The following is a 21,389-nucleotide window of genomic DNA, read 5'->3' on the forward strand; positions in this document are numbered from 1 at the left end:
AAAGACAAAAGTATAGAGATTTCAATCAAAAGTAACAAGAAACGTTATAATACTTAAAAGAACTGTAAGGTTTTCATGGCATCTGGGTGGCTCAGTCAGTTAAGTGTCCGAGACACTTGATTCCAGCTCAGGTCATGATCTCATCAGATCATGAGATCAAGCCCTTACAGGGCTCCAAGTTGGACATGGAGCCTGCTTAAGGTTCTCTCTCTTCTCTGCCTCTCCTTCCAACTCTAAATAAATAAATTAAATATTTTTTTAAAAGAAGAATGGGAATGGTAAAGTTTCCTACTTTAATTGCTGTTTTATGAATGTTAAAAAAAAAACATTTATTAAACTTGGAATGAGTAAGAAGATTAGAAACAAAACCCATATTGGGAGTGCCTGGGTGGCTAGTAGGTTGAGCATCCAACTGCTTGGTTTCGGCTCAGCTCATGATCTCAAGGCCATGGGATCGAGCCCCACTGAGTACAGAGCTCACTTGAGACTCTCTCCCTCTGACCCTCCCTAAAACAAACAAACAAACAAATAAATAAATAAATCTATCTTTAAAAAAAATAAATAAAACCCAGGTCAATGAGCATTGAGTGTCCCACAGTAATAAAAATAATAAAATTATCTACAGTTAGCATGTGCTATGTGCCAAGCATGGTGCTAATCCCCAAAGCCCTACAATGTCTGCACTCTCACTATTTCCATTTTATGAATGAGGAAACCAAGGCATGAGGGTTAAGGGACTCGCCCAACATTTCATGGCCAGTAAGTGACTCACATGCAAGCAACTAGCCTCCAAAGTCCCCCAAAGGGGCTCTTGGCCACTACACCATTCTGTCACGATGCTTTGTTGTTTATACCCAACTAATGGCCACAGAAACACTGCAGACGGCAAATAAAAGATTTCCCTTCCTTGAGCATAAAGGCTCTGGCTCAGATATGAGGTAATTTACCATACTTATGAAATTTTAAACTCTGTTTAAACTAACTTTTACCTAGATTGATAAATTTATTTCAACCCACCAAACTACAAAAGCAAAGATGTTTCCTGTACCATTCCAAAAATGCAATGATATATACAAATAAAGAGGATGCTTTGTTCAATTTTTTTAAAGATTTATTTATTTGAGAGAAAGAGAGCGGGGGGAAGGGGCACAGGGAAAGAGGATTTCAAGCAGGCTCTGCACGGAGTGCAGAGCCCTACATGGGGTTGATCCCACCACCCTGAGGTCATTAACTGAGCCAAAAAATCAAGAGTTGTACACTTAAAAGACTGAGCCACCCCAGCGCCCCACTTTGTTCAATTTTTAAAAGACAAAACTCCTTTAACATTCATAGTATGTGCTTTGGCTTTTAGGATTAAAGGTGGCAAAGATGCTCACAATCATAATATAATAGGTGATGTCCTACTAGACATCACAGACACCAGGGTCATTGAAATGCATGTCACAGTCTACAGGTGACATGTGGTAATGTTTCCATCAATTCCCAGGAAAGGAGAAAGTTAACAATGTGCTGAGTATTTTACAAAACTAAATTTAGCCCATGTTTAAATGCTAATTATGTCCTTCCTTCTGTTGTTAAGAGGTTTATTTTATTAAATGAAATATCAAGACGCAGTGTTTTTGTTTTAGCGTGCTTGCTTGGCACATTTAAAAGAAGTTAGAAGCTCTTTATCACAATTTTTTTAATTTACTTTTTTTTTAAGATTTTATTTATTTATTCTTGAGAGAGAGAGAGAGAGAGAGGCAGAGACACAGGCAGAGGAGAAGCAGGCTCCATGCAGGGAGCCTGATGTGGGACTTGATCCCGGGTCTCCAGGATCCCACTCTGGGCCAAAGGCAGGTGCTAAACCGCTGAGCCACCCCGGGGCTGCCCCTAATTTTTGTTTTGTTTTTTTTTTTTTTTTAAGTAAGCTCTCTGCCCAACATGGGGTTTGAACTCATGACCCCGAGGATCAAGAGCCCTATGCTCTACCAACTCAGCCAGCCAGGTGCCCTTATTTCTATGGTTTCTTTTTAAAATTGGCTCTCAAGTCTGGGAACCAATGAGCAAGGAGAGCTAGAAGTCACTCTTTGAAAAAGCTAGTTAAATAATAACCTGGCTAGAGAACTTAAAAATAAAACAAAACCAAAAAAAAAAAGTCCCTTAGGAGTACAGTGCAGGACCAGCAATTTTGGAAAATTATTTCCACTGCATAATTCATCATAAAAGCACAGACTAAGCTGTCATCCTCAAGAGAGGAATATTATTCTAACTATCAAAGCCAGCAATACTTCAAGGCTTCAAAAATACTTAGTGATGTTGCCATGCTAATACTACCTATTTGTACTGTAACTCTAGATCAAAAAAGCAGATGTTTCAAATTGGATAGGGTTGCTCAAATTTAACACCATTATCTTGATAGCTTGCCCGACCATGCTCCTCCCTACTTACTCAAAACATTACCCTTGAAACAAGTAATTTTAAGGATCTTTCTCAATGTAGTAACGGAACTATTCCGTTACAATTTGTATAGTGAATTCTAAACTTTAATTAACTATATAAATAGAAGTTCAAGATAGAGAACAAAACGACAAAACAAAACAAAAAATCCTAACAGTTTGTTATCCAATTTAAAAAGGGCAGTTTCAACTGGAGGTTCAGCCTGTAAATCTTTACACATTCTCTGTTTAGCTGGGATAATACATAGGTAGGCACACAAAGCATCAATTCTGAAGACTTGCTTTATTAAACCACAGAATGTAAGTCTGTTAAAAGGTTCATTAATCTGTTCAACAAACTATATGTGTGTTCACTGTGCCCTTCCAAAATTTGGGATAAAACTAATTGGTACTAGTACTGCAATGTCTGTGAGTGTCACCATTGTGTCCCTTCTGTATGTCCCTTTTCCTCTGAGGCTCCCAGCTTGAGATACAGGAATATCTGTGGTTCTTGGTGGTGGAAGTACAATCTAGGGAGTGTCTCTTCAAGACAACACAAAGAGCTAACAGCAAAAAGTAAAGCTTCCCTTTCCTCAAAGGCTTCCTTCCTGTTCCCTGTCTTAAAAAAAAAAAAAAAAAAGACTCCAAACTTCTTCCGCCAAGGGAATGGCACACAGATGCTTTCCTCACACTGCTTCTTACAGCAGCAAAGCTCATCACACCTACAGACCAGACACCAAAGGGCCGCCCAGAATCGATACCTCCACTTTGCTTTTAAAAGAAACGCCAGGAGGGACACCTGGGTGGCTCAGTGATTGAGCGTCTGCCTTTGGCTCAGGGCATGATCCCAGGTCCTGGGATCGAGTCCCACATCAGGTTCTCCACAGGGAGCCTGCTTCTCCCTCCGCCTCTGTCTCTGCCTCTCTCTGTGTCTCTCATGAATAAATAAATTATCTTAAAAATAATCAAAAAAAATAAAAGAAATGTTAGGAAAGCACAAACCAGAGGGCAAATACGTACACACACACACTAACCAGAGCTGGTCCCACAGTGGAAGACAGGAAATAATGAGGATCAATCACAGTTTGGTAGGGTTCTAATAGAACCCTAAGAAACAAAAATAAGCTGCCCAAGGACACTTGAAGCAAACATTTCTGGTAATGTCATTTCTACACCCCGGTATATAGACGCTTATTGCATAAAACAGCTGCATGACTGCAAGGAACAGCTTAAAAAAAAACACTGCTTCCCCAAGAAACCCCAACTGTACAAGATGAAAACTAATCGAAAAGTCCAAATCAGATGATCGACCATCCCGGCCCACGCATACTGCTCTATATGTGCTGCTGCCCCAGCTGAGGCAGGAGGCATGGAGAATGTCTGTAAGGGACCCAGGCTCCTCTGCTAGCTGGTAACGACTTCAGAGCGCAAGAGCAAGTGGCTGTCTTATTTCACTCGACACCTTCAATTCTTGCATCAGCTACTGCAGGCAAACAGAGCCTGTCGAGAACACCAGCCCTGCCCACCCCGGTTTTCCTGACGCTCCGAGAAGCAAGTTACAAAGCTCCTATTAATCTTACCTACTTACCCTGTTTGACTCAACGCTACATATTAAGTACAGGTGGGATAAATCTGAATCTTAGGCCTCAAAAAATTTTAAGATTACCTTGTCTAGCCCTCCATTATACAGATGTAGGAATTCAGATGGAAAAGGCCTGATGGCTAGCTCAGGGATATATGCCAAGTTAGCGGCAGAACCAGACAGCATTTCGACTGCCAGTTCATCCCGCCATGCTGACCCTCCATATACACGGGGCCCCCAGGCCCCGCGACTGTACAGGAGCTGAAGCTGAAGGGCTGCACCGTGACCGGCCCTATAAGCAGGAACTGTGGCCCACAGGCCACTCGAAAGCTGAGGAGCCCGTGCTTCCCAAGAAGTCAGCATCTAGGCAAAGGATAGGCAGGAGGCAAGTACTCTGCATCTAGATAACTTAGGTAATTCCTTCCCCTGCTGCCGGAATTCAAGAAAAAACAAATCAGGAGAGGCATTTTTATTAAACACACCTGGCTAGGGAGTAGGAGGCATTTTTTTTTCTTTCTTTTCTTCTTAATGGGAGAGAATTTATTTAGCTTTATGAGACTTTATGTTCACAGTAATATATACCCTTGGCACAGGAAAGTCCTATGAAAGTTCCATAAATTACCTTAATAAGGTAAATACGTAGGCCAATTTTATGAGCTTTCCTACATTAATTTTCAGAGAGTTAATAGTTGTGAGTACATGATCACAATCAAAGTGGCAAAATAAACCAACCAAGGGACAAGGTGTGACACTTGGGCTATCAAATCTGATTTATTAAACTGGACCAGTCATTCTCAATCTTGGCTACACACGAGAATCAACTGCCAACCATGTGAGTTAACCACCTTGGACACTCAACCCAGGCAAACCTTCAGATGTCTAAACCCTCAGACTTCTAGTCTTCAAAGATGAGGTCCCAGACTTGTGGAACAGATACGTCATACCTGCTTTGCTCTGCCTGAATTCCTGACCCACAGAATCCATGAACATAAGAAAATGGTTATTTTAGAAACCACTAAGTTTGGGGGCAATGAGTTGAACAATGATCGTTACTGGGACATCTGAAAGGCACTTAAAAATCTCAATACCTAAGGTGTATTACAGCCCAATTCAGCCAGAAGCTCCAAGGGTAGGACCCAGGCATCTGTTTAAGGCACCCCAGCTGATTCTAATGAGCAATCATGGCCAGACCGCTGCTGTCCAATACGGTAGCCACCTGCCACAAGCATGCAGCTGTTTAAATTTAAATTAATGAAAATTAAGCAAAATTTAAAATTCAGTTATTTGGTTGCACCAGCCACATACCAAGAGCTCAGTTATCATATACAGCTGGTGGTTACCATACTGGATGTAGATATATAGAACATGTCCATCATCCCAGAAAATTCTATTGGACAGTACTAGTCTAAACCAGTAGTTGTCTCAACCTAAAGCACTAGTCTGTACTAGTCTAAACCACTAGTCTGATCCTAAGCTAACAGCATCAGCATCATTAGGAATTTGTTAGAAATGTAAATTCTCAAGCCACATCTGAGACCTACTGGATCAGAACCTTTTGATTGAGGTGGAGTTCTCCAAAACTCTGATGCACACTCAAGAGTGAGAACTCCTGGTTCTGTTACTGCCCAAACAAAATCATTTTTCTCATGACCTATAGAGTATACTTAAATCTGCAAATTATCAACTTTTAATTCCATTATAATGTAAGAGAATAGTTCATGCTGGTCATAACCATTTCAAAGGTAAATTTCTTTGTTAGCATGTGTGCTTGACAAGAAACACCTTTCAGTTAGCAAAGGATTCTAAAAAACGTCATAAAGATGCTGTTATTTATAATCCTAAGAGAAACCTTAAGGTCTAAAAATCATTTAAATGGTTAAAAATTATGAAACTAAACAGACTACTGAACTATTAAAATTATAATTATGAAAATTATACAGCATAACAGAATAGAAATGGGAGAAAAGCAAAACACAAAACTGTGACTGCAAATTTGTGTATTACTTAGACACAGACAAAATGAAGGTAGAGGGAAAAGAACTGGTTAGGTCTGGACAGACAATGACCCCCACCCCTTTGTCTTTCTGCCATACATCTCATAAAGTTACCTATGAAAAAAAAATTTTAGAGTATCTGAGGAAGCAATTGTTTTAAAAGATATAATTGTGCTTTGATGTGAAAAATCCACTGCAAGAATAATCTGGTAAAACAGTTCTACTACTTTTATCATGATTTACTGAATTGTTCATTTCATAGAAACATGAAATCCAGACAGGACTCAAGCAAATAATGAGGCATAGATGGGTTGTCCAATTCCCAAGAGTCTGCAAGGATATCTTCCCTCTACTTTCCCTCTTAACCTTAGATCCAACAATCAAATGGAAGAATTATGCATTTTTACAAGTAAAATTTTAGAGAAGTGAATACTTAACTTGTTTATTTAGTTTTCACAGAATTGTTGGGTGATAAAATTCCAAATAAACTAATTCTGAAGGAGGAATTTCTCACATTTTCTTCTTACATTTGCAAGTCTAAAACCCCAGAAATATTTTGTAGAGTGATTTTCTCTGAAAAGATAGCTCCCGGGGCACCTGGATGGCTCAGTTGGTTGGGTGACCGAATATTGATTTTGGCTCAGGTCATGATCTCAGGATCCTGTAATTGAGCCCCTTGTCAGGATCCATGATCAGCAGGGAGTCTGCTTGAAGATTCTCCCTCTCCCTCTGCCCTTCCCCTTGCTCACACATATGTATGTGCTCTCTAAAATAAATAAATAAATCCTACAAAAAACAAAAAACAAAAATAAAAACAAAAGAACTCCTGAATCCCACATAAATCAATTCTTGGGCAGCCCAGGTGGCTCAGTGGTTTAGCGCGGCCTTCAGTCCAGGGCATAATACTGGAAAACCGGGATAGAGTCCCATGTGGGGCTCCCTGAATGGAACCTGCGTCTCCCTCTGCCTGTGTCTCTGCCTCTCTCTCTCTCTCTCTCTCTCTCTGTGTCTCTCTCATGAATAAATGAATAATTTTTTTTAAAAAAAAACAATTCTTGATTGTTTTAATACATGTTTTTTGGTTTTTTTAAGTTTTATTTATCTACTTGACAGAGAAAGAAAGTACAGCAGGGGAGCAGCAGGCAGTGGTAAAGAGAGAAACAGGCTCCCCGGAGCAAGGAACCCGATGCGGGGCTCAATCCCAGGACCCTGGGATCATCACCTGAGCTGAAGGGAGATGCTTAACTAACTGAGCCACCCAAGTGCCCCTAATAGATGTTTTCATATAAATTTTAGCCTTACTTCCTTTATTGACAGCTCTGTTGCTAATAAACTGAACTTCTTACGTTGTCAAGGCACAATGTAATCTTTCTGGGTGTTTCTGTGTTGGTTTCTCTGCTATTCTGTTTCCTATGCTGGTAATGTTCTCCAAACTCCTTTAAATTCTAAATGCAGGGGCACCTGGATGGCTCAGCCATTGAGCGGCCTCTGGCTCAGGGTGTGATCCTGAATTCTCGGGATCGAGTCCCACATCAGGCTCCTTACATGGCGCCTGCTTCTCCTCCCTCTGCCTGTGTCTCTGCCTCTCTTTCTATGTCTCTCATGAATCAATAAATAAAATCTTTAGGAAAATAAGTAAATAAATAAATTCTAAATGCATAAACACCTTCTCTAGTATAGCTCGAGGGAAGATTTGAGAAGGGGGTGGCTGAATAATTCTGAGAAACCTTGATGTCTTCAAAAGGCCTATTTGGGGAAACTCATTCCTGAAAAATTTCTGAAAAATATAATTCATTCCTGAAAAATATATGAGTGCATGGCCTGTGTAATTTTGTTAAACATCAGAAACAATCCAAGTTATCTGCTTATCTCTAACTAGATTTTTTCAAAAACAGCCAATTTAACGGGTACAGTGATAAACTGGCCAGTTTGGTATCAGGTAGAAAAAATTTCCCAGCCAAACAAACATAGATATTTTTAAATTAAAGATAACTCAAAAAAAAAAAATCAACTAAAATTTTAGTGATACAGAAACAGGATATTCCTACTTACATGGTTTCTTGTACTGACTATAGCTAATTATCTTCATGAATGCTGTTAATTAAGCATTGACTAGGGCACCTACTACCTTCAATTATAGGATTTACTGGCAGCCCAGGTGGCTCAGCGGTTTGGCACCGCCTTCAACCCAGGGTGTGATACCAGAGACCCAGGATCGAGTCCCACATCAGGCTCCCTGCATGGAGCCTGCTTCTCCCTCTGCCTGTGTCTCTGCCTCTCTGTGTGTGTCTCTCATGAATAAATAAATAAAATTTTTTAAAAATAATAAATAAAGTTTTTAATTTAAAAAAAAAAAAAGGCCAGATGGGCAGCCCGGGTGGCACAGCGATTTAGCGCTGCCTGCAGCCCAGGCCATGATCCTGGAGACCCTGGATCGAGTCCCATGTCAGGCTCTCTGCATGGAGCCTCCTTCTCCCTCTGCCTGTGTCTCTGCCCCTCTCTCTCTCTCTCTCTCTCTCTCTCTCTGTGTCTCTATGAATAAATAAATAAAATCTTAAAAAAAAAAAAAGCCAGAGACCAAAAAAAAAAAGAGCTCTTGGAAATTAAAAATGATAAAGTAAAAGAAAAATTAAACATAAAAGATGGATGATAAGAGGAAATCTCCCAGAAGGCAGAACAAAAAGACAAGAAGCATATACATTTCCAGGTTAGAAAGACCTACTGTGATTTCTCAAAAATGGGGAAGAAAAGAATATTCTACAAGATTCCAGAGAGTAAAAATCCATGTCACATCTAAAAGATTAGAAACCCAAAGAGCAGGGCACCTGGTTGACTCAGTTGGTCAAATATCTCCCTTCGGCTTGGGTCATGATCCCAGCCAGGGTCCTGAGATCAAGCCCCACATTAGGCTCTCTGCTAAGCAGAGAGCAAGTGGGGAGCTTGCTTTTTCCTCTTCCTCTGTCATTATCCCCAGCTTGTGGGCACACAGGCATTCACTCTCTCTCTGTCAAGTAAATAAATAAAGTCTTTAAAGAAAATGTTTTTTAATTTAAAAGAATTTTTTAATTCAAAAAAAAAAAGAAAGAAAAAAACCCAAATCGCTTTGGACTTTTCAACAGAAACACAGGTAAGTAAAAGACAACAGAGCAACCAAATGTCTATAAAAATGGAATTTGATACCCATGGAAACTACCAATGAGATGAGTAGTAGAATAGATATTTTCTTGGCTTCAAAAACTTTACCTTCCAAACACCCTTTCAAAGGAAGCTACTAAATAATATGCTCTACAAAATTAAGGCAGTAAACCAAGAAAGAAAACAGAAACAAAAAAACAAGAGATTCCACATAGAAGAGAGGTAAAATCCTCAAAATGATGTGACAGGCAACCCCAAGATGACAGCTATATCAGGCAGAGAAGACTGCCAGTTCATAAAGGAGCATGTTGGAAGGCTTAAGAAGAAATGTCTCTAAGGAGATGAAATCAAGAGAGTACCTGATGTGTTTAAATGTCTTGAAAGGAGATTTATGCAAGGGGCAGAAAATTTAAATGTTGAATTAAGGAGAAGTACATAGAAAACGAAGCAAATTAAGGAAAAAAGAAAAAAGAAAAACAATAGTTAACTCCAGGGAAAACAAAAAATTTTGTATGACTGTAAAAGAAATCATAGAAGAGCACATGGCTCAACTGTAAGTAGCTGACTATATTATATAACCATAAGTAATATAAACACTAAATATTGACACAACCAAAATTACCATATAAGTATTTTGGGAAAATGGGGGATGGGAAGAATTTGGGGGTGGGGAGGATGGGACATAGAATGAAAACACAGAGCAAATAAAAAAAATTTAAAAAAAAAACTAGCACTACCAGCCTGTTATTCAGAAATATGGAGGAAAATTCCAAAAGGATGAGCTAAAATTGCTATATGTGGTTGCTTCTGAGGAAAGAAATGAAAAAAGAGGATTCCTTCTTTTTATCATAGATTTTACAAATTATAAAATCTACTTTACACTTTAAATTATGTACACTAGGGGCACCTGGCTGGTTCAGTCAGAAGAATATGAGACTTGATCATGAGGGTCATGAGTTCAAGCCCCCTTATATTAATTAATCAAAAGAGATTACTTAAAAAATGAAGTACACTGAATTTACATTTTTTTTAAGAATTTATTTGACAGAGGGAGAGCACAAGGAGTGGGAGCGACAGGCAGAGGGAGAGGGAGAAGCAGGCTTTCTGCTGAGCAGAGAGCCCCATGCGGGGCTCAATCCCAGGACCCTGAGGTCATGACCTGAGCCAAAGGCAAGGGCTTAACCCACTGAGCCACCCAGGCACCACTAAAATACACTGATTTTACATACACACACATATACATGTACGTGTGCAACCACAAACACACATTCAGAACCCAACCTCTTAACCACTAACCTTGTTTTTCAAATTATAAATTTATAAATCATTAATGGACTATGAAATTAATTCAGTAAGTCAATCATCATTTCTAAAATGAATTAGAACAGAGAGAGATAGGAAGTAACAAATACGCTGCACACAGTAATATTTTCATGAACCTTCACTCAAGTGCGCACGCACACACACACACACTGTCTGTGATATTAAATGTATTTTTAACTGTGGACTGTGAACAAAATGATTTTTAAATCACTACTCTAATCTACACTGCATTATAATTAGTTTTACTTTTGTTTTTAAAAATAAGAGATTCCAGGGACACCTGGGTGGCTCAGCGATTGAGCGTCTGTTTTCGGCTCAGGTGGTGATCCTGGAGTCCTGGGATCGAGTCCCACATCAGGCTCCTCTCAAGGAGCCTGTGTCTCTGCCTCTCTGTGTGTCTCTCTTGAATAAATAGATAAATCTTAAAAAAATATATAAAGGTAGATTGAAATCTTTCACTTTTTAAAGGTTCTATTTATTTATTCAAGAGAGACAGAGAGAGAGGCAAAGACACAGGCAGAGGGAGAAGCAGGCTCCTCGAGAGGAGACTATGTGGGACTCGATCCCAGGACCCCAGGATCACCACCTGAGCCGAAAACAGATGCTCAACCTCTGAGCCACCCAGGTGTCCCTCTACCTTTATTTTAAAACAAAGGCATGGCAAACACTGACAGCTAATGACAATATTCCATTATAATGCTCTTTAAAATACCACTAATGGGGGGTGCCTGGGTCTCTCTCTCTCATGAATAAATAAATAAATCTTTAAAATATGTATATATATATATATATATATATAAATAAAATACCACTAATGTCATGCATGAAGAATAATCACTCTTATATTAATGAAACCTAAATGCTCTGCTTTTTTACAGCCAACTATAATATTTGAGCTAGAAAGAAACATAACAACCACAAGGAAACAAAAGAGAATTCAAATCAAATAATTTTATAAGGTGGAATTATTACTGATTCTTAGATGATCTATTTTTTAAATTTCACATGACTTTCACTAATTTCTAAATTTCTGGTCTGCAAATATACTCAAGCAGAAGGAGCCATCCTAGAAGCCACTGGAATAGCAGGGGAAGCCAGCTTGGAAAAAAAATTGCAACATACGATACATGAACTAAAAAATATATATACAGTCAACCAGTCAACCAAGAAACGTAGCTTTCTACCACTGACCTTCGGAGATACACTTTACACACTACACGGCACATTTTGCAGTATGGAAAAATTGGGCAAGTAGCTAAAACTTTGATGCTCTTTTACTAAGAGCCTAAATTTATCCCATTCTTCTTTTAGCCCAGCCAAGTTATACATGCACATTGCTTTGAATGCTTACCCAAAGATTCACTTATATAAAACAAGAACAAAAACTTCTATAGAAACAAGTTCCATTATACTCTCTTCATGATAAAGCTTTACTTCCTAAAAGTTATAAAAATCAGATGCATAAGCCATCCATCTATATATATTTTTTTAAAGATTTTATTTACTTATTCATGAGAGACACAGAGAGAGAGAGAGAGAGAGAGAGAGAGAGAGAGGCAGAGACACAGGCAGAGGGAGAAGCAGGCTCCACGCAGGGAGCCGGACATGGGACTCGATCCTGGGACCCCAGGATCAGGCCCTGGGCCGAAGGCAGGCACCAAACCACTGAGCCACCCAGGGATCCCATCCATGTTTTTAAAACACCACTCTCATCCAAACTAGATGTAAAAAAAAAAAAAAGAATGAGTATTAAAATATGGGTAAAGTTAGAAAAGACATTTGTTGAAACATACATAAACAATATATTCATGTATGTGTGTTTGTGTGTGTCTGAAAATATTATTATTATTATTTTTTTTTTTTTTGGAGAGATGAGGGGATGAGAAGAACGGGAGGTAATAGTGCAAAAGAAGACTTTACCCTATGTATCTGTTCATACTTTGGTTGTTAAGCCATTAATTTGGGCAAACTGGGGTTCTCATTCTCTTCCCCCCTGCTGACTTGCCTTGATTCTGCATTCTATTCCATGCACCGCGTGTGCGTGCACACACATACACACAACCAGCCAGAAGTAATCTGCAGCAGGCATGCTTTCGCTTTCTTTGACAGAAGACTTTCTCCTAATCTTGAAAAAGTGAACCTACATTCTTAGCACCCACATGACTAGCACAAATGCCACCTTCCTTGCAGGCTGGGTCACTTCCATAGCCCCTCCTCAGTACCCTCATCACACTAGGGAGCCTACTCAGTGCTGACACTTGCTGAGCACCTGCGATGTGCTATTTAGGGCACGGGACACAAAGGTAAGCAGGATAAGGTACCTGCCTTCAGGGAGCGTGCATCCTCAGGAGGAGACAGAAGAGGAAACAGGTAATCTCCAAATAATATAGTGCATATGATGACAAAAGTATAGTCTACATAATCTACCTCACTGTATTCTATTTTTCCCTCTTCCTTCTCACATCTCTCAAAGGTGCGAACCTCTGATATAGGCACTAGGCCCACAGTGATCTTTGGATCCTCTGTGCTGGGAGCCATGTGATATAAACTTCATAAATATCTCCTGGATATAAATGCAGTATTACTTTTAAAAACATGTTCATATATATCTTAATGTTTCAAAATGGTGATCAATATATATCTCAAGTATTAACCAGGACCTCTGTGTTGTATTATAATTTTAGAATTTCAAAACAAATATCTTTAACCTCAGAAGCTCTATGGTCTTTTAGCCTTTAACGTGTAGTCTTGGCTTTGATTCCATGGGGGTGGGGGAAGGGACATTATGAAAGCTAAGCCTATTTGTTTCTTTCCCTGGAAATCAAAACATCCCTGCTTGTTTTTACTGGGAGAACTGAAAACTCTCACTTACTAATTTAAAATTTCTATTCGTGGGCAGCCTGGGTAGCTCAGCGGTTTAGTACCGCCTTCGGCCCAGGGCCTGACCTAGAGACCCGAGATCGAGTCCTACGTCAGGCTCCCTGCATGGAGCCTGCTTCTCCCTCTGCCTGTGTCTCTGCCTCTCTTTCATTCTGTGTCTCTCATGAATAAATAAAATCTTTAAAAAAAATTCTATTTGTGGTTAATACATTAACAATTTCTGGCAATTTTCAGGAAAATAATAATTCTAACTTTGACACGGGTTTGCCAATATTATTTAAAGACTTCTTATACTTCAAGCCTTGAACTTCTAGGTAAGAAAAATAATATTCCCACCTTTCCCTGAGCTCTATCTCAAAACAAATGATAGAAATGAAATGCAAACACGAAGCACTGTTGTAATTAATCAACCCAGAGCCCAAGGGAGGAATCCTTTCTATTTTTTTTTTTTTCCTTTCTATTTTTAAATGCACTGTTGCTTTAAGGGAAAACCTGGTGGAGAAATATGAAACCAAGCTGCATAATGAAAATCAAAATGCATTTGGTGTCTCCATCCTTGCAAAGACAGTAATCCTAACCTACAAGCAGCACTGCTGGATAGACTCCACTCCAGTTTTCTATAAACTGAGTGACCAGTCCCCAGGCAGAATCCCACAGAGAGGGTCCATCCACCAAAGAATCCTATCTGTCAGGAGGACGAAACAACAGAACGCCTAGGTTTCAATGCTGCTCTTAACAATTTCAGATAAGGGGCTATTCCAATAAGCCAGCAGATGGATGAATCCCCAAATCACCCTACAAATCTTTATTTAAAATGTCCTGATTCATAACTGCAGTGGTGGCCCTAAAAATGATCAACTCATTATTTAGCATTCCTAACCAATCCTCTACAGTTAAATCGTTCCCATCCAAGTACCACAAAATTAAATGTTTCCCTCCACAAATCACAAAGCTTCATTTCATTAAACAGTAGCTAACAGTAATACTCCCTACGGTTAAGAGTGACAAGGAGCAGGTGCCAAGCCAGCAAGGAGCACAGAAGCAGTGGCTACATTAACAGGAGCTAACATTCTACCTGTTTCCCAGGCTGCCTTGAAGAATCTGACCCGGCAGAATTTGGGGAGGAAACAATAGAAAAATATCCAGGTTTAGGGGGGGAAAAAATGTTGATGTGGGCATCTGATTAAATCTGTAAATTTTTTAATTTACTCAGTTCACTAGCACCGCAAAATATACTACACCACTACAAACGTACCCAAAATACTATAAATCTTTAAAATGGATCTAAAAGTATTATCCAAGGATACATCTATCACCGAAAAGCATTTAGTCACACATCATTTTCAATATAACTTTAGCTATTTCCTATCACCATGACGATCTGTTATAGGTAGCAGAATGTTTGCAAACTGAATAAAAATTTCCAGCCTCAACACAAAAAGCCAAGACCTCCTCGGCTTATCTCCCGACAACTTCTTCCCCAAAATTTAGCAAAACCGTGCCTGAACATGGCATGATTACAAAACAGACGCAGCTGCTCCCTTTAGCGGTAAAATATACAAACCCTACTTCAGTCTATACTCAGTGAAAAATCTCCCAAGAGCAAAAACCACTAAAATGCAGCACATCAATCAACAGGTGACTTTTAGAAACACACGCATCCTCACGTCCCAGAGGAATTAATTCTGTCAAATCTCCCGGGTTTTTTGTTTTTTTTTTTTTTCCTCCTTTTCTATTTTTACAAGCTACTGCATTGCTATACTGAATGAATTCCAACCGTTTTCTTCTCAGGGGCTTACCAGAAAAATGCCAAATATTCAGATTATTTTAAGGCATTTTCCCATACTGCTGCGTGGAAGAGAGCGGAATTAATAAGGATCCAAGAGTTACCACTTTTCAAATGCAAATATGTTGCCATCTAGTAAATGCAGCCCCTTTAAACATCCCCCCCAGTGTCTACACAGCTCAGGGCACTACTTTTGTTTCCTTGAAAATCAAAATTCGCGCATTACATGCAGGCATTATCTCGACCCAGCACCAACAAAATAATAATTTTAAATGGTCCACGCCTGAGCTCGCATCCTACAATACTGTTCTGCTTTATGATGGATGGGGGGGGGGCTCCCCCCCATCTTACGTACAAAGTCCCAAAACAATTCCGCCAAATAAAGCAAACTGTGCAGTGGCTGGGGGGGGAGGGGGGGGGCACTGGGTTCCACGAAACCAAGGCCTTGGGATGGTCACTTGCCGGCCTCGGGCCTCAGTTTTCTCATCTGTAAAGTGTGGAACTGGCCGTCGAGGGCTGCACCGCCCCCCGCCCCCCGCCCCCCGCGTGCACCCGGCCGGCCCGGGCTCCCCGGCTGCCGCGCTCGCGGTGGGAGGGGGCGGGCGCGGGGGCAGCGGGAGGGGAGGAACTTGGACTTGCAGCAGCTTCGGCCGGGAGCGTGCGACAAACTTGGAGGCGGCCTCCTAACAATGGGCAGGAGCCCCCCGTGTTCCGGGATCCAACTCGCAGGAGCCGGCGGGTGGGCTCCTCCTCCGCGCCCTCGCCGCGCCCGCTTTACCTTTCTCCCTGTTTGGTGTTGGAAGGAGGCGGGTGCAGGACCGTCTGGTTGCCTTCCATCTCCACCACGCACTTGGTGTTCAGCTCCAGTTCTGAAAGCGGAGGGCAGAGGCCCGTTGCGCGCCGAGCATCCCGCCCGCAGCCCCGGGCGCCCGGCTGTCCCCGGGGAGGGGGGGTGGGGGCGGGGGCGGGGGCGCGGGGCCGGACCCAGGCGGCAGCCGTGCGCCCCCGCGCCCCCGCGCCCCCCGGCCCCCGCCGCCCCCGCGCCCCCGCCGCCCCCGCCTCCCCCGCACTTTTGCAAAAGTTGCCCCCGCCCTCCGCCCGACCACGGATAAAAACGAGCGGAAAGCTCCTCACCTCGCCGGTTCATGGGCCGGACCCGGACGGCAACTTTTACCTTGGTGTCCGACATGTTGGCGGCGCCCGCGCGGCCCCCGGGCCGCCCGCTCACGACGCCCCGCCGCGCGCCGCCGCCGCCCGAACGCCGCGCGCCCCCCGAGCACGGCCGCCGCTTCCGCCGTGAGGCTTCCGCCAGGCAGCGCCGAGGCGCGCGGGGCCATCCCGGGGGAGCGCGACACTGGGCTCGGTGGCCCGGCCTGGAGATTTTCGTTGCTCGCGTTCTCCGGTCGGTGTCCTGGGTTGCGGCTCTGTGCTGGGCGGGGGCGGGCGTGAGTCGGAGGCGGAGTCGATGCGAGCGCCGGCCGCGCGCCGGGCCCAGGCTCCGCTCTAGCCGCTCTTGCCGCTCCGGCCCATCCGCGCGCTTCCGCCCGCCTCCGCTCGCGCCCGCCCGGGCCCCTCCTCGCCGCCATCTTCCGCGCCCCGCCGCGGTCCCCGAGCGCCGGGAAGGCCCGTGTCCCCTGAGCGCCGGCGCGGGTGCGGGAAGGAGCGGAGGGCAGCGTAGGGCGCCGGAGTGCGGGCGGGGCCGGGACCCGAGCCCCCCGCGGGGCCGCCGTCTCCCGCACCCCGGAGCTCCGGGGCGGGCCGGCCGGGCAGGCCTCACCCGCGGCACGGAGCGCGCCGGATCGCGGACCCCGCGCGCCCCGCACCCGCACCTCCGCACCCCCGCCCCTCACCCCGCCTCACCTCGTGCCCCGCACCGCACCCCCACCCCGTGCGCCCCCCCCCCTGCACGCCCGCACCCCCTTGCCCCACCCGCCGTGCCCCACCTCCGCCCCCGTGCGCCGCCCCCTGCGCGCTCCGCACCCCGCACCCGCGCCTCGCCCCGCACCTCTGCACCCCACGCTCCGCTCCCCGCGCGCCCCGTACCCCGTGCGCCGCCCCCTCGCGCGCCCCGCACTGGTTCTCTCGCCCCACACCCCCTACCCCGTGCGCCGCGCCCCTCACCTCGGTGCCCCACCCCCTGCGCCGTCCCCCGCGTGCCCCGCACCCGCGCCCCCCACACGATCCGCACCCGCACCCCGCGCGACCCACACCTCCGCACCGCATGTTCCGCTCCCCGCTCGCCCCGCACCCGCGTGCCCCGCACCCTGTGCTCCGCCTCCCTCGCGCTCCGCACCTCCACACCCCTCGCGCCCTGAACCCCGTGCGCCGCCCCCCCCGCGCCCCCCGCACCTCCGCACCCTGTGCGCCGCCCCCCCCCGCGCGCCCCGCACCCCGTGCGCCGCGCCCCTCACCTCCGCACCGCGTGCCCTGCACACCCGGACCCGCGCCCCCCCGCATCCCCCACGCGCCGCCCCCCCCCCCCTCGCCCCCTCACCCGTGCTCTGCGCCCCCACCCCCGCACCCTGCGCCTGCGCCCCTCACCTCCGCCCCACCCCGCACACCGCACACCCCATCGCCCGCCATCCCCCACGCGCCGCACCCGCACCCCGCGCGCCCCGCACCCGCGCGCCGCGGTGCTCTCGGGTCCCAGCGGGCGCCCGAAGCGAGGGGCGCCTGGGCGTCCGCCACCAACAGCCCGTGCTCCTCGCCCCGCTTCCCCCCTTCGCCTCCCTCCCCCTCCACGCGCCCGGGAGCCCAGGACGGTCCTTCAGGTACGAGCCCTGGGCTCCGTGGTCCTGCCAAATGCAGACCTCGCTGGCTGCCGGGGCCGAACTGGGTGAATCTGACTTCTTCGGTTTGGTTCAACAAGTGCTTATCGGGAGCTTAGAGTGCGCCAGGCATTTTGAAGTGTAGGACAGTTTAAAATTCAAGAGTCTGAATCTGGGGGAAATACTTGAGAGTTTGCTTAGATGTGGGAATTCAGTTGTTCATCCGTTCGCCGAAAGGTGAGCTGCGGGCCCACTGTGTGCAGAGTGCGGGAGAAGATGCACAGACAGGAGTAAAGTGAGGCGTCCCGTGCTCCAGACACGCTCTGTGGCGGGGAAAACTAGAGCGGGGGTCAGGTGTAAGGCCACTGTGTGCGCAGGTGGCGTGAGAGGTTCAATTCAGGCGTGGGCTTGCCTTTAAATAATGCCCCACCTCACTTCTGTCTTGTTCTAGGGTCCACGAATTCAGCTCACCTCCGAAAGGCCTGCGGCATCTTCTTTCTTTTCCATTCCTACTAGCAAAAGCCTACTTTGTCCACCCATTCGCCTCCCCAACAAATGTGACCCGAGGACCTACTATGTGACCCTGTTCTACGCTCTTGCAATATAATGCTGAATTTAAGAAGGCAAGATTAAGAACCTCCTGAGGTCAACCAGCTAGTTCTGTGCGTCTCTCCTCACCTTCCAGCTACTCAGACATCCTCTTAACTTCCTAGTTTTACCTCCTATAATTTCCCCTAAATCCAGCTTCCCGACTGATTTTTTTCCTGATAATCCTTTCATCATGCATACTATTCCATTGCTCAAAAAAACCCCTTCTGGTGATCTAGTACCCTATTTAATATTATGTCCCCTGTTCCTAAAGTCATCCAGAACCTTTTCACAAGCAGGATTCCATCCCCATGCGAAGCCATTGTTCTGTAGTTTCCATCAGTGTGAATTATAGAGGGTTGAATTGTGCCTCCCAAAGATTTGTTCAAGCCTGAACTCCTAGAATCTGTGAATGTGACCTTTGTTGGAAACAGGGCCTTTGCAGGCATAACCAAGTTAAGGTAAGGTCAAACTGGGATGAGCCTTGAATCCAGTGGTTGGTATCTTTATAAGAGAAAGAATCAGGAGTTTTGGAACCCCACACACAGAGAAGATGGCCATGTGAAGATGGAGGTGGAGATCAAAGTAATGGGAGCCATAGGCCAAGGACTGCCAAGAATTTCCAGAAGCTCTGAGAAGCTAGAAAGAGGCAAGAAAAGATTCTTTCCTAGAGCCTTTGGAGGTGTTAACCTCGATTTTGGACTTGCAGCTTCCAAAACCGTGAGAGAATAAATATCTGTTGTATTATGCCATACAGTTTGTGGTGATCTGTTACAGTGACCCTAAGAAACAAATAGAGAGATTAGTGTTTCTTCCCCCAACCCCAGTACTTTTTATTTTGTGTTCCTCCTCCCCTCTGCTACATCATGAAAGCCTGGAATTTCTGACTAAAAAGTTTCAGCTCTAGGGGCACCTGGGTGGCTCAGTCAGTTAAGCATCTGCCTTCTGCTCAGGTCATGATCCCAGGGTCCTGGGATTGAGCCCTGAGTCTGGTTTCCTGCTCAGCGGGGAGCTGCCTCTGTGCCTCCCCCTGCTCCTGCTCACTTGTTCTCTCTCAAATAATTTTTTTTTTTTTAAGTTTCACTTCTAAAGGCAATGGGAATTGAAGGAAGGTTCTGGTTTGGAAGCGGGAGACTGACAGGTTCAGAGCATCCTGGGGAATGACTCAGGGCTGTTGTGTCATCTCAATGGCAGGTGGCAATGGCCAGAACAAAGCCAGCAACAGTGCAGGGGGAACAGGAATAACAGATGTGGGGCATATTGTAAGGAGTGGAATGAATGACAGCAATCGATGAGATGTGAGGACTGGGGAGGAAAAGGGGTGCTGGTGGCTAGGGAAAGATCTAGAAAAATCATGGCCCATAACCCATCACAAATGGATGAGAAGTCTTAAGGGAAGAGGGGGAATGGTTAACAAGGTGCTGCTAGTTAAACAGTTCCCAGTGGCTCTTTGCTGAGTGGTCCTTCCTTCTGCTTTCCTTTCCCAAACTTCTCCAACTTTAAAGGTCTAGATTAGTCCTCACCTCTTCTAAGAAGGGTTTACTAAACTGTTTTATTCTTCAAGACAGTCTAGGCTTAACTCACTTGGAATCATATCTTTTTAGAGTGACAAAGTGCCTTTTGGGGGTCTTCTAGACCCTTCTATAACATCCCCCAAAATGGTCCTCCCTGTGCTTGAGTATGTTCGGTGGTACAGTGCTCACTGCTGGGTGACTATTCCAACATTATATAGTTGTAGCGGATCTCCATGAAGAATCAAATCTGCCTCTTTGTAAACCCCAAGTGTTGACATGAGTGCTGTCTCCTAGAGTTTCACTCTCCGAGTCAGTGTCTTCTTATATGTGACAGCCCCTCAGATACTTGAAGATGGCTCTCGTGTCCGTGTGAAAACTTCTCTTCCTCTGAGTATGCTGTTCTGGGTTTTGCTGTTGTGTATAATATAATACATCCTCCCCAAATCTAGCAACTCAAAACAATTTGAGAAGGGTTCACCTGGGCAGTTCTGGCTCTTATTCTATCACAAGGTTGTAGTCAGATGGTAACTACAGGAACCATGAGGGGGTTGGAACAGCTGAGCAGGCCAGCGTTTACTCTGTCTCTAAGTGGTCTCAAGGTTCTGTCTCCATATGGCCTTTCTGCCTGGGTAGGCTTGAGCTTGCTCACAGCATGGTGGTGAGGTTCCAAGTGTGAGCATTTCAAGAGTACCACCAGCACATACCTTAGAAGTCCTCTGGTATCACGGCCCTTCCAAATCCAAGGTGAGGACTATCATTCTGTTTGTTATCTCAATGGGGGAAATGTCAAAGTGTAGTATATTCAGAAGATCGTGTGGGGTGGGTGATATTTGCAGTCCTGTATGGAAAATGCAATCTGCCATGTAACACCTCTCGTCCTCTATTCTGGCCATCCTCCTCTGGAAGTGTGTTGTAATAAAGTAAGGCCTAGGAATAAGATGGGCTGTGTTCAAATCTTGTCTCACTTAACGCATAGCTTGGAACTAATTGTTTAACCCCCACTAATCTTCAATAGGTTCATGCATATATGGGGAATCTGAACTCCTACCACACAGGACGTGGGAGATGCCTGTTGGAGTAAATGCCTGATGTACAATGTTCTACCTTCCTAGTTCCTTCTCCCCTCCCCTCACCCCTTGGCTCCTAGGCTTCAGCTGCCATATTTGTACTGTATAACCCCACCTGCCAGTATTCCTGGCTATTCCTGCCACATGCTGAGTCTATCAGGTTCTTCCCCCTGGAAATCTGGGCTTTGAACTCTAAGGGTTGTAACAGAGGGTGTGACCCTTGGAATTGGACTGTCTGGTTGGAATTCTGAACCTTCCCATTCTGAGCAAGAAAATCTATACTAACTCTTTGGGGCCTCAGTTTCCTTATTCATAAAATAGGATGATGGTGATTG

At 45.0% G+C, this 21,389-nt stretch overlaps 1 protein-coding gene and 1 long non-coding RNA gene across 9 annotated transcripts in view; one reads left to right on the top strand and one right to left on the bottom strand.

Annotated features, from left to right (window-relative positions):
- KIF13A (kinesin family member 13A) overlaps positions 1–16,358 on the bottom strand; it is a 211,477-nt gene extending 195,119 nt beyond the window's left edge. For all 8 annotated transcript variants that reach the window (XM_038584242.1, XM_038584240.1, XM_038584241.1 and 5 more), the window contains exons 1-2: positions 16,252–16,358; positions 15,896–15,986 (exon numbers count right to left, since the gene is read on the bottom strand). In XM_038584242.1, coding sequence (XP_038440170.1) covers positions 15,896–15,986; positions 16,252–16,306 — 146 coding nt within the window. In that variant the 5' untranslated portion in view covers positions 16,307–16,358. The remainder of the gene's footprint in view (positions 1–15,895; positions 15,987–16,251) is intronic.
- Positions 16,359–17,779: 1,421 nt separating this feature from the next.
- Positions 17,780–19,227, top strand: LOC119867623. Its single transcript, XR_005384173.1, has 2 exons — positions 17,780–17,888; positions 18,337–19,227. It is a non-coding gene; the product is annotated as an uncharacterized LOC119867623 (long non-coding RNA).
- Positions 19,228–21,389: the final 2,162 nt, after the last annotated feature.

The sequence above is a fragment of the Canis lupus genome, chromosome 35 (assembly GCF_011100685.1).
Source record: "Canis lupus familiaris isolate Mischka breed German Shepherd chromosome 35, alternate assembly UU_Cfam_GSD_1.0, whole genome shotgun sequence".
NCBI lineage: Eukaryota > Metazoa > Chordata > Mammalia > Carnivora > Canidae > Canis > Canis lupus.